The 13,178-nt window shown below is 40.0% G+C and overlaps 1 protein-coding gene across 1 annotated transcript in view; it reads right to left on the bottom strand.

The window, feature by feature from the left end:
- Nucleotides 1-13,178, bottom strand: part of COLEC12 (collectin subfamily member 12) — a 220,781-nt gene that overhangs the window by 172,640 nt on the left and 34,963 nt on the right. Inside the window, exon 2 of the mRNA XM_082259210.1 lies at nucleotides 1,915-1,965. Coding sequence (XP_082115336.1) covers nucleotides 1,915-1,965 — 51 coding nt within the window. The remainder of the gene's footprint in view (nucleotides 1-1,914; nucleotides 1,966-13,178) is intronic.

Here is a 13,178-nt window from a genome sequence, read left to right as displayed (position 1 = left end):
CTGTTTTCTGCTGTATGTTGTATATGTGTGATTTTTCTTTCTTTTTCTGTTGTTTTAATAAATGTGAAATTATCTTAAATTAAATACTTATTAAAAACGAAACAACTGAGCTCAATACTCATTTAGGAGAAGGTTTGGTCTTTTCAAGGTACATGTAAACAAATTAATTGGGTGTAAATATTCCTAATTTTAAATAATGCAAATAATTTGCAGTAGACAGGGGGAGAGAGAGAGAGAGCGGCGCCGATCTAAGTGCAGCATGTAGATAACAGGCAATTTTTTGTCACATTTGTGACATTGGTACAGGCATGAATAGTGTGTGGGGCACGCTGGTATAGCTGAGTCCTGGTGGCAAGCAGAGGTCCCGTGTCTTCCCACATTCTGGCCGCGCTGGTGGATTCTGGGGCTCCAGGTTCTGAGAGGAACATCTGCATTTGCTTACCAATGTCACAAATGTGAGTGTTTTTTTATCTCAACAAATTGCCTGTTATCTACATGCTGCACTTAGATTGGTGCCACTCTCTCTCTCCCCCTGTCTACTTTTTACAGAGCTGCTTCATACTCTGCGAGCTGGCAACTGACCTTCAAAGTGCATCTAGTGCGATTTGCACCAGCATCACGGACTCTGGATTTTGAATAATGCATTGATCTACATACTGACTGTCAATTGTTGAAACCTGTTGTCAATTGATGTCACATTGTTCCCTATCCGTCTTATTGGCTGCCTTCCCCCTTGACGCTCATCATCCTCCCCTCCCTCCATATAAATAATGTGCTGTAAAGACCTTGTTTTTTGTCAATAGTTTGAAATTATATGTACACGAAGGCAGCCATATTTAATCACCACATATGCAGGCCATGCTTACTGCTCGTAAGTGTTACTCAATGGTTGTGCTTTACTATTGCTTTACTGCTTTATGCCTTTGATATTCCAACACCAAGATCTGCCTGCTATAGATTCTCATTTTGCTCCTGTTCACCCAGAACTTTTGGGCGTCCCTATCTACCTGTGCATGCATAACATTTTGTTTGTAAAAGGAAAGCCCAGCACTACCCTTATGTTTTATTACAAATTGAGTTACTCCCTAGATAAGATGTTGCTCTCTAGAACAGGGGAGGAGGTGTGTCCTTCTGTTCTAGTACATTTGTAATGTAGGAATAAACTTTGAAAAGCATAGTGCTCAACCTGCTGGCTGTAAATGGTAAATATAAAATGTAAAAATGCAATGTTTTATATTTACATGATTAAAGTGATCACCCTGTAAAATAACCCCTTCGGTTTAAAATAGAGATAAAAGGCAAAAACATTTTTGTATAGATATAAAAAAAACATTAAAAATACTTTTTTCCCCCTTTTTTTAATAAGTAATCACATACCCTCTGTTCTCAGCTGCATAAGAGCTGGGGGAGGAGAAGCAGGAGTACACTTAACTTCCCAGTGAAAGACTGTCTGGGGGGTGTCAGGACAAGTCTGATCATTGGCGGAGAGCAGGCTAAGTTCCCAGGACAGCTAGAGAACTGACCATGCTGTGTTCTCCTGCTTAATCTGGTCGGTTTGATAATAAGAAAGCAGAGGGACTGGCAGGAACAAAAGGGATTTCAAACAAAGCAAAACAAAGAGAACAGGATACTTTTTTGTTTTTTTTTGTATAGGATATGAATAAAATAATAAAGAGGATTTATTAAACATTATATATTTCCATTGAACTGTTAAGCGGACGATTCTTAGGTTTTTAACTATGGAAATATGACAAGCTTGGTCATTTGTCAGTACTAGGACACGGTGCTGACTATGTTCTTGATGTGAAATTAACCTAGCCCATATTTACCTAGATTTGTTAGCATTTCAATTGTAGCTTATTTTACTTTAGTTAAATAGCTTTAGCTTGGTGAGTATTAAAATACTTGACCTACCAAATCTCTTATATCCAAAGGACTGCACCTCATCTTCTTCTGCAAAGTCGTCTGGAAGAAAGAAAAATAGTATTTTATGTGGTGTCCAACTACGCAAACAGTAATAAATAATACAAATATTATAATGCTACAGTATTACTAGATATTTGGTAATGTGATCTTTGCAGAGGCGAAATGATAAATCAAAATTATGTTCCCTCCCTGGCATCTAGGGTCATGTGAATAAGGGGTTTATTTACTAAAGGAAAATAGGCTGTTCACTTTGCAAGGGAAGTTGCATTTTGCAAAGTAATTTGCCTTAGAGCTTAGTGAATGAGGTGATGTTTCACTTTCAAAACAATACCCAATTATGTTCAAGGAAAATAAAAATAAAAAACTGCATTGTGGACTGGGTGATGGAAGTCAGCCTAACATTATTTGCTATGCTCCGGGGCAATTTTTACTTACAAAGTGCAACTTCCCTTACAAAATTAACAGTCCAGTTTCCTTTAACAAATCAATCCCTAAATGTCAAGTGTTTTGGCCGTGTGACTTGAACAATTGGGAGCTTGGAGCAGCTTTTTTTTCGAGGAAAGGTATATCAGCTTGTCTGTTATTATTTTGGTATTACACCCAACAGGACTGTTAATATAGCTTTAAGTTCTCATTTCAATATCAGTTTAAAAATGAACCCATTATATTGACTATTTTACTGCTTTGTATTGTTTTGTGTCTTTTTAAACCAAAATCCCATTTGTTTAAAAAGACACTGAATGACAACTCTGTGGCACCCTTAAGGCAGGTGCATAGTTGGAATGACATTATGGGTCACTTAAAGTGAAACCATCAGTAGCTCTATTCATATTGCAACGTACAGCACCAGTAAATATTTTTTAAATGCGTCTTTATTCATTTGGGACCCATTTACACCCAGTGGAATGACAAGCTGAAATGCATGGTCTCCAAAAGGCCCTCTTCACACTGATGCACTATGTTTGTGGGGTGTAGATGAAAATGGAACATGCTACATTTAAACACAATGCAACATGCTGAAATGCACTATGATGAGTGCTAAAAACCAAAGCATGTTGGCTCCTGTTGTAAGAAAAAACACATCAAAGCAAGCCTTGTCAAATCAAGTATATTAAATGCAACGTGAGTTGTGTAAATACAGTGAAAAATGCCATCCTTAAGGTGGACCTTTACCCATGAAAAGCACTTCCTTTCCTATGACTCTTTCCCTTTTACACAATTGAAACACGCTTTGGGTCCATAGGACCTGGTAGAGACCTGCGGCATGTGCAAAAAGTTAATGTGCAAAATTTCGCTAACTCCCCACACATCTATAGCTATGCACTGAGTTTGTTAGGTCCCATAGACTGGCAGAGTCCCATGGCATGTCTGCATATGTGTGGGATATTTATATATAAGATGGTGGCGAGGGAGCAGAGCTCTAAGGAAGAGCTTTTGGCTGGAAGAGGCCAATGTTGGACTACATGGGCTAGTAAGTATCTATTTTTTCATTTACATACAGCAACAATTACCAAAGAATAAAAAAATAACATCTTTCTTATAAAGCTGAGTTAAAGCCATATATTTAAAAAAAAAAGAAAAAAAAACACCCCCGTGATTTAATGCAATGCTGTTTGTCTAAATGCCTATTTTTTTTCTAGTAACCTTTCTCTTCCCTTCCAAATGCGCTCCCATCTTTATTGTGGGCATTTTAAGCCCACTAATAGCTTCTTCCTGGATAAGGTGCTGCTGGCTACCCAGCATGCACCTTCCAATCTCGCGAATGCACAAAGCGCGGCGCATGTATTGTTTTTTAGGTTACCATAGCATTGCATCACTTTCTGTTTTGAAATAACACCAGCCAGCAATACCCATTCATTTCTGGGATTGATGACAACCATCTCCCAGGAGCCAATGCACAGCCGGAAATTACCGTACATACCTCGCGAAGGTGAGGTACACAGGAAGAGAAGATTTAGAGCATTGAAAAAAAGGTAAAAAAAAAAAAATATTCAAAACAATTTTAGCATGCAAACATTGCCTAGATAGCACAAAGTCTGAAACGTGGGTGGAACTTCGCTTTAAGAAAGATGTATATGCTTACCAATTTTGAGGCTGCCCCGGTCCTGTCATGGGATCTTGCTCCCCTGTGTCAGCCAGTGCCGCTGCAAGGTAGAGGATGCTTACAATGAATGGCATCCGGGGTAAAGCTGTCCACATAGACCGTCCTCTGCACCGCCATTGACGTCATCCCTTACAAACTGCGCTCCACGAGCGATTCAAGCCTCCCTTTTAGATCGCTCTACTGCAGGGTAGTATTCCCGGTCACGATTACAAACTGACAGCGGTGAGAGCTGGCGGTGCGGAGGACGGTCTATGTGGACAGCTTTACACCGGATGCCTGCATTCTTAGATGTGCCTGTTTTAATCATCAACCATGTGAGTTGCTAAATGTTGAACCTTCAATAAATGTAACCATATTGCTACATTTAGAGGCGCCTCTCTTCGTTTTTATACTCTGCAGCTCCTGTTGAATTTTGTTTCTAATCCCCTATTGGAGGCGCCATTTGTAGATAGACATTTTATGGTTACACAACATTGCTATATTCTTTTTATATGGACTATAAACTAAAGGATTTAAGAATAAATGATTGTTGAAGGAATCATCTGAGTTTCTATTATTTCTTATGGGGAAATTTGCTTTGATATTCGAGTGCTTTGGATTGCAAGCATGTTACCGGAACAAATTATGCTCGCAAGCCAAGGTTTTACTGTACATCTTTCTTACACAGCTTGGCAAGAATAGATGTTAGGAATTAGATTTAAGGTGGAATTACCTTTTAGGCTAAAGACAAGTAAATATGCCTAGACATAGTCTCTCAAGCTCTGTCATGAGGTCTGCTGCTTGCTAATGATGTCAGCAGTCTGTTGCAGGCAGAAGGAAACTCCCTTTTCTTTGAAAAACAATTTTGATGATAATGGAAATGGGAATGATTTATTAATGTAATAGAGCTTCCTATCGCTTCATCTCCTCCACTTTTTCAACTTTGACTAGAAAAATGTCCTTTACCAGCAGTCCAGTGTTGGTAGCTGATTTAGAGATTTCGGATGCACAGATGTAAAGGAGTGTTGGTGAAAGGAGACACAGCAATTGCTTGCAGACAAAAAAGGGAATGACTTTAGCGGATACCTATCAAAAATGGAGAATGTGCTAGTTGACAATAATAATTACGTAATGAAGTGCTAGTAAAGGGATTCAGATAGAAAGACATGTACAAATTAGGTCCATGCTATAGCAATCCAGCAATGACAGCCAATATCCATTATGAGGTAGTGATTTTACTTGTAAACCACTTACCGCATTCTAACGTACCGGTACGTCGGTACACTTTGCGGGGTTATACCGGGATGATGCCTCTAGTTAGAGGCATCATCCCGGTACCGTGGTTTGAAGCCGACGGTCGGCTTTCCGTTGGTAACGACCGATGCGGCACGTCCGCCGGCTGGATGGAGTCCCGATGAATGCCGGAAACAGCATCGATCGGGTCTCCGATGACGTAACCCGGAGCCGGCGTCCATGACGTCACTTCCGGGTTACTGTGCTGCAAAAGGTGGCAGTTTTAAAAAACGGCTGTATGCAAAAATGCCGTTTTCAGCGTTTTGCATACAGGGAAGTGTAATGGAGGGGTCCAGGGTCTTTTAGACCCTCGATCCCTCCATAAAGTGTACCTGTCACTACCTATTGGTGTCACAAGGGATGTTTACATTGCTTGTGACAGCAATAAAAGTGATCAGATTTTTTTTTTTTAAAAAAAACCTGTAATAAAGTTTAAAAAAAAGAAAAAATAAATAGGAAAAAAGAAAAAAAAATGTAGCCGCCCCCGTCACCGTTAGCTCGTGCACAAAAAAAAAACGTATACGCAAGTCGAGCCGCGAATGAAATCGCTGTTCAAACCCCACATGTGAGGTATCGCCGCGATCATCAGAGCGTGGGCAATAATTTAAAAAAAAGAGCTACACTCTACCTCTAAACTGGTAACCGATAAATAAATTTAAAGCAGATTGAGATCTCTATTGACCGTAGTTTGTCGTCATCCCACGGGGGGGGGGGGCGCAATTTTAAACCGTAACATGTTGGGTATCTATTTACTCGGCGTGACATCATCTTTCACAATATACAAAAAAATGGGCTAACTTTACTGTTTAGTATTTTTTAAATGCAGTGAAATGTGATTTTTCAAATTTTTTCCAAAAAAATGGCGTTTTAAAGACCGCTGCGCAAATACCGCGTGACAAAAAATTTTGCAATGACCGACATTTTATTCTCCAGAGTCTTTGCTAAAAAAATATATATAATGTTTGGGCGTTCTAAGTAGTTTTCTATGAAAAAATACTGGTTTTAACTTGTAAACAAAAAGTGTCCGAAATAGGGCTGGGGCTTAAGTGGTTAAAGCGGAGTTCCAGCCTGGGGGAAAAAACATAAAAAGTCAGCAGCTACAAATACTGTAACTGCTGACTTTAAATATAAGGACACTTACCTGTCCAGGGATCCCACGATGGCGGCATCCGAAGCCGATCCGTCCATCGGCTCAGGTTGCAGGTGCCCGCATCCTTACTAAGGGAAACAGCCTAATTCCTACTGCGCATGCGTGAGTAGCGCTGCACTTTCGGAATGGTCCCCCTGTTCTATGGGACCTGTGTGTCTCTCAGAAGGCAGCGGGGGGGGAGGGGCTGGAAATTTTGTAGCTCGCTGTACAACGATTGCGGCGATCTTACAACGATCTTACCTGGAGGTGGGATTGAGTACCCGGAGGGGGGGGGGAGGAAGCAAACAAGTGGAGCTTTCCATTTGGGGTGGAACTCCACTTTAAAAAAGATTCATGTCCTTTTTCAGGGGACAAAAATGAATAATATAGTCCATACAACAAATCAGTCTCCATACCTATAAAATTAATACAGTAATGCTCCAGCTAAAATATAACTTTTTTTTAAAGCAATACAAAAGTTGAAACTTTTTTTTTTTTTACGTGCATTAGGGGAAAAATGGTGCCATTACAGCTCCCCCCTCCACTATCTCTGAACCATTTACACAACTCCATGTCACCTCTCCAGAACTGTCCCTGGCTCCAGCTTTGCCCCCCCTCACTTTCTGCTGTTACCTGGTAAACTGTGGGGAGGGAGCAGGGGCATTGCTATGGATGCACACAGCTTGGAGAGGAACCAGACATGCATGCACAAGCACGGATGCCTCTATAGCCAGGCATGCTACAAGAGGTCCCTTCCTAAAAGAGGAAAGAAGCCTATAGCACTGGCAGGTACTGCAAGAAAAGGAGGAAAGTGACCTTTCTGTGCAATAAGACTGCACAGAGCAGGTATTACTTTTATTTGACTTTAATGTCACATTAAGTTTTGAATAGCATTTCTGTGAGGTTTGTGGTCCTGTCTGTGTCCCCACTATGGAGGTTCCTTACTTTCTGATCAAATGACATCTGTAATTGTCAGGGCTTTGTCTCTCAGAGAATAGGTAAAGATACTCCCCTCTTCTGAGTCAACCCCTGTCTCTGCCCCCTACTCACCTCTGAGTACAATCCCTTGGTTACACCTTCTACTCACCTCCTTATACTGTCCCTTTTAGAGAATCCAAACCAAGTATCAATTTGTGGTGCAAAGTAGGTTGTATGGCATTTGTTAATGATAATGAGAAAAGAAGTATAATAGATCCTCTGCAGCCAGCAAAATATATAATTCCCTGCAAAACAAACCTCCTCCCCCAGCAACAATAGATCCACCCCAGCAACTATAAAACTCCCAGCAACCAGCATCAATAAACCCTCCAGCAGCTCGGAACAATTGACCCCCCCCCCCCAACAATAGAAACAACTTCACTCCCCCATCAGCAACATAAGACCCTCTCAGCAACAACAGATTCTCCACCAGAAACAATGGTCCCCCTAAAAAAAATAGATCCCCCTCCCTCTGCGACAATAGATTCCCTAGCAGCCAGAAAAAATAGACCCTCCTGTACACCCCAGCAACCCTTGCCATGCCATTTAATACATTCAGTGTTGGAGGTGGCGGAACTGCCTTCCCCCATGTTCCCGGTGAAAGAAAGCCCTGGTAATCGGGACAGGAGAATAGGAAAATAATAGAAATCTGGTTTTTACATTCAACATATTTTTACTTTCATCTATATCTTGATTAGAGTGTTCTTTGTTACTTCCTGTCCTAGTGACAGAAGAAATAGGTGAAATCTCTCATAACTCACCTCCCTGTACATTAGACCTAATACCATACTGAAAATGGCTTGCCTATCTTCATTTGAAAACTTATAACTGCAATTTTGAAAAACTGTCTAAAACTCCTGTCATTTTATTGCCATCTGTGTCCCATTGTGGAGAATTATATTCCCATAGACACAACAGGAAGTAATAAGAAAAGCTCTCCAAAATAAGGGTAATTTCCTCTTACATTGTTGTTACCAGAATGTCAGTATTGGAACATTTATTTTTTATTTTTGTTGAATGATAGCGAGTTAAGTGAACTCTCAATTTTGGAGTTCTCCTTATTTTCAGTCCTGATGACAGCAGTCACCAGGACAAATAAAGAGTGTTAATCTCCCCATTTGAAAGACAGACATCAATAAAACCTGACAGGGGTTCCAACCCCTCCTTACTCTATCCAAAAGCTGACAAGTTTTGCCTTTAGAAGCAATTTTATAACAAGCAAGTGAAAAATAATAAAATTAATATATAGACTGTATTGGGTTTCCTGTGATGAGAGCAGGTCATAGTATAGAAGGCAGCCACGTGACTACGCATCTTAGCCTCTGTCTTTTGGCGCTTTTCCACTGCATGGAACTGAACGGTTCGGCTCGCTTTTGTGCTTTTCCACTGTTGGTACAGCATGGTATGGTGTAGGAACGGTTCGGTACGGTATGGTACGGCGGCGCTTTTCCCTTGCATGGAACCGAACAGTACGGCTCTCAAAAACAGTACCACCTCGATTGTGGTTCCAAGAGGTACCATACCAGTACCATATCCCACAATACTTTACATGCAGTCACTACTAGCCACTGATTGGTCAGAGAATCCCACCTACCCCGTTGTTATCCCACCCACTTAACTTCAGTACTACTTTAGTGGAAAAGCAAACCATGCCGTACCGTACCGAACCGTTCCAACACCGTACCATGCGGTACCAGCAGTGGAAAAGCAAACCGGGCCAAGCAGGGCCGAGTAGAGCCGAGCCGGTACTTGCTGTGGAAAAGTGCCATATCAGGCCAGTTTGGACAAGCAGATTCCATGCAGACAGTGATCTTTGATAGGAATATATCCTCAGGGTTGCAAGGCCACTGTGCCAACCAATAAACTGCCATCCCACAGATCATAAAAAAAAGAACAATAACATGTTAATAAAACATTGTAGCTTTTTTGTGCTTGAGTAATTGTGAGAAGTACTTATTTCATCATTTTATGTTCCAACTTCTGTATGTTTTTTTTTTTTTTTACTCTTTAGAATATGGTGGTGTTTATGATGATAACTGTATTGCAGTAAAATACTTTACAGCTGAAAACAATGGAGATATAAAATGAAACGAAAACAAAATGTAAAGCAGTTATGTATGCAATAAAAAAAAGTAATTAAATGTATTTATAAATGCAGCTAGTATTGAGTTAATGCCTGATTTGAATGTGCTAGTTGACAATAATATTTATGTAATGAAGTGCTAGTAAAGAGATTTAGGAAGAAAGACATATATACAAATGAAGTCAATGTTATACCAGTAACGCAATGACAGCCAATATCCATTATGAGGTAGTGATTATACTTGTTAAAAAAGGTTCATGTCCTTTTTCAGGGGACAAAAATAAATAATATATTCCATACAATCAGTCTGCATACCTAAAAAAATGAATAAAGCAATGCTCCAGCTGAATTTTTTTTAAAAGCAATACAAAGGTTAAAACCTTTTTTTTTTCTAATTTTTTACCCCAACGCGTTCTCTGCATGATGGTAAAAATGGCACCACTACAGCTCCCCCCTCCACTATCTCTGAAACCTTTACATGACTCCATGTCACCTCTTTAGTGATGTCCGTGGCTCCAGCTTTGTACCCCTCCCTTTCTGTTGCTACCAGTTAAGCTCCTGTGGAAGGGGAGCAGGGGCATTGCTATGGATGCACAGAGCTTGGAGAGGATCCAGACATGCATAGACAAGCACGGGTGCCTCTATAGCTAGGCAGGCTACAAGAGGTCTCTCCCTAAAGAGGAAAGGAGCCCACAGCACCGACGGTTACTTCAAGAAAATAGGGAAAGTGACATTGCTGTGAAAGCCAGTCATTTCCGTTCTGGGCCAGTCAGGTGTGCTACATGCATGTCCCAACTAGAAACATGCTGACAGGAGCTTTACTGTTTAAAATGAAGCATTTCTAGCTGCGGTCATCTCAGGTAAGGGCAGATGATTCATGTAACATTTACTTCCTGGAATCAATCTGTCCTTAGCGCAGGCATGCAGGCAGGATGATCTGCTTAAGTAAGAAAACCCCTCCTCCAGATGAAAAAAAAAATGCCCATAAAGACTCGTGGGATACTTGACTTCATTTTACCCTAAGCCAGAAACCAGGAAGCAATTTAAAATATGTAAAAAAAAAGCGTAAAACAAGTAAATAAATATACCTTCCTATCTATTTCATGTTATCAGCATAATGATTACAAATAGTTAATACTGACTGAGAGGGTTTAGTTCCACTTTAAGTAGTACAGTATTGGTGCTGCTCTGTCGAATGACAACTAAATAATAAATTGGTGATCGAGAAAGAAATATTCTACGTGACAACTGTGCATATAACAATGGAAAATATATGCAACGATAAATATAAATGAAAAAATCCAGGTAACATACATAAAAGCACACTAAGTGGTTGCAGGTAATCGAAGCAATGTTGAAGTGATAAGTAACAGTGAGAATGATAAACCATAGACCAAATCTCCAATCACCCATACAAAACCATATATATCAATATAGTGATCAGTAAGTGTCCATCACAAGAAACATCAAAAAATGTCCATAAGTAAATAGTGAAAAGGAAACTGTAAAATCTGGATTCAAGTCCGTTTGAAATCCCAACACCATGCAAAAAATGAAGAAAGTGACTGGTGTCTTGGTTATCCAATATAGTGACACCTCTGTGTGTGCTATTCTCTCACTTTACAGCTGTAAGGTTACAGCATAGATTGATGTCTTTGGGCTAAATGGTGTTGTATTTCCAGGTGACTCTGGGGTGCCTCCTGAAACGGCCTCAACTGATAACCTTCTGAGTGGGTAATATCTGGACTTTGGTGGTCTGGTAAGTGGTCCAGATATCCCCTCAATATGAATGATGTGTAAAGAGAGGAAAGCTCCACATAGTGTGATAATGTATCCCAAATTTTATTTAAAAACAGCTAAAAATACTAATTTTTTAGACAATAAACAAGATAGATCATCCACGAGCAGCGAGCTCGTCCTCCGGCGACACTGCTGATTCAATGGCGGCCATCTTTTTGTAGTTCTTACTGCAGATACATTACGTCGGCCATTTTCTGTTAGTCACATACTAGGGATATACTAGCGGCCATTCTCCTATAGTCTCTAGATTGGTTAAACTGCAGTAGCCTTGTACATGGAGCCGTCACAGTAGCCATTATATATATATATATATATAAATATATATATGGGGACCCACTAAACACAAACAAATATGTTGGTCTATATTAGATAAGGATACTTATGACCGAAGGAAAAATCCTCCTAAGGCTGGAATAGGTTATTGCAATGATCTAAAAACGACAGCCCAGCATATAAGAGCCCAGGGACCCCGGAAATGGGTCACAACAGCAGCACGGACTCAAATCAAAAATAAACAATATTAAAACCACATAATAATGAAGGTGTCATATATATATATATATATATATACATAGTACCCTAAAATCAGTTTTAAATAAAAGAATCAAAGATTGATGTGTAGCGTAATATATGTAAAATGTACGAATCACTGTAGGTATATCTGAAAACCTCCGCAAAAACGTAAGTAAAAATTAAAAATTGTAAAGTCTGATAGGAAAATAAATTAACTAATCTAAAAGGAAGGTAGTAGGAATACTAGGGCCTACATGGATAGAGTCAGTGTTAGGCCAAATGTGTGCTAACCGACAAAATACATACTGTACATGCCTTTAGGTATATTGATGGAATTAACAAGAGGTCATATCTTCATTCGTCTCTCAAAAAGTGGATGCTAGACCAATAGGGACAAGAAACATGGAAATGTAGCCAAAAGTTAACCAGAGGTCATATCTATATACGCCTCTAAATAACACTCTCAAACAGCACTGGATGCAAAACAAGGGGGGAGGAGAGGGAATCAAAAATCATTGATAAAACTGTTCAAATCAAAGTCGATGTTTAAGCCATGCGGTGTAAGGGTATCCATAAGAAATATACATTTGGATTCACGTTGACTCAAGGTTCTAATTTTATGGCTTCCTCGCCAATGTTTTTTATAGGGTGTAATGCCCCAAAATTTCAAATGGGTGGGGTCTTCATTGTGGACTTTAGCAAAATGTTTGGAAACGCTATGTTTATCATATCCTTTCAGGATATTCTGGACATGCTCTTTAATGCGTATTCCTAATGGTCTCTTTGCACGTCCCACATATTGTAGCCCACAGCTACATTCAAAAGCATAGACTGCCCCCTCTGTGTTGCAACTTATAAAGTTTTATGTCATAGGTAGTACCCGTACTAGTTGATACAAAGTTAAACTTCTTCTCGTTAGGGTGTTTGGTGTGTGTACACGCAAAACATCTCTTGTAGGGGAAGAAACCCTTCCCCCCGAAAAATGTAAAGGCTTTCTCCGAGGGATCCAGGACACTCCTAACCCTATCTCGATATCTGGACCACCCACTGGACCACCACATACCAGATATTACCCACTCAGAGAGGGTCATCAGTTGAGGCCGTTTCAGGAAGCCCCCCGGAGTCACCTGGAAATACAACACCATTTAGCCTAAAGACATCTATCTATGCTTTAACCTTACAGCTGTAAGGTGAGAGAATAGCACACACAGAGGTGTCGCTATATTGGATAACCGAGACCCCAGTCACTTTCTTCATTTTTTGCATGGTGTTGGGATTTCACACAGATTTGAAACCAGATTTTACAGTTTCCTTTTCACTATTTACTTATGGACATTTTTTGATGTTTCTTGTGATGGGCACTTACTAATCAC

This window comes from Pelophylax lessonae, assembly GCF_965119305.1.
Source record: "Pelophylax lessonae genome assembly, chromosome: 5".
Lineage (NCBI taxonomy): Eukaryota > Metazoa > Chordata > Amphibia > Anura > Ranidae > Pelophylax > Pelophylax lessonae.
This window is presented reverse-complemented; position numbering and strand designations above follow the sequence as displayed.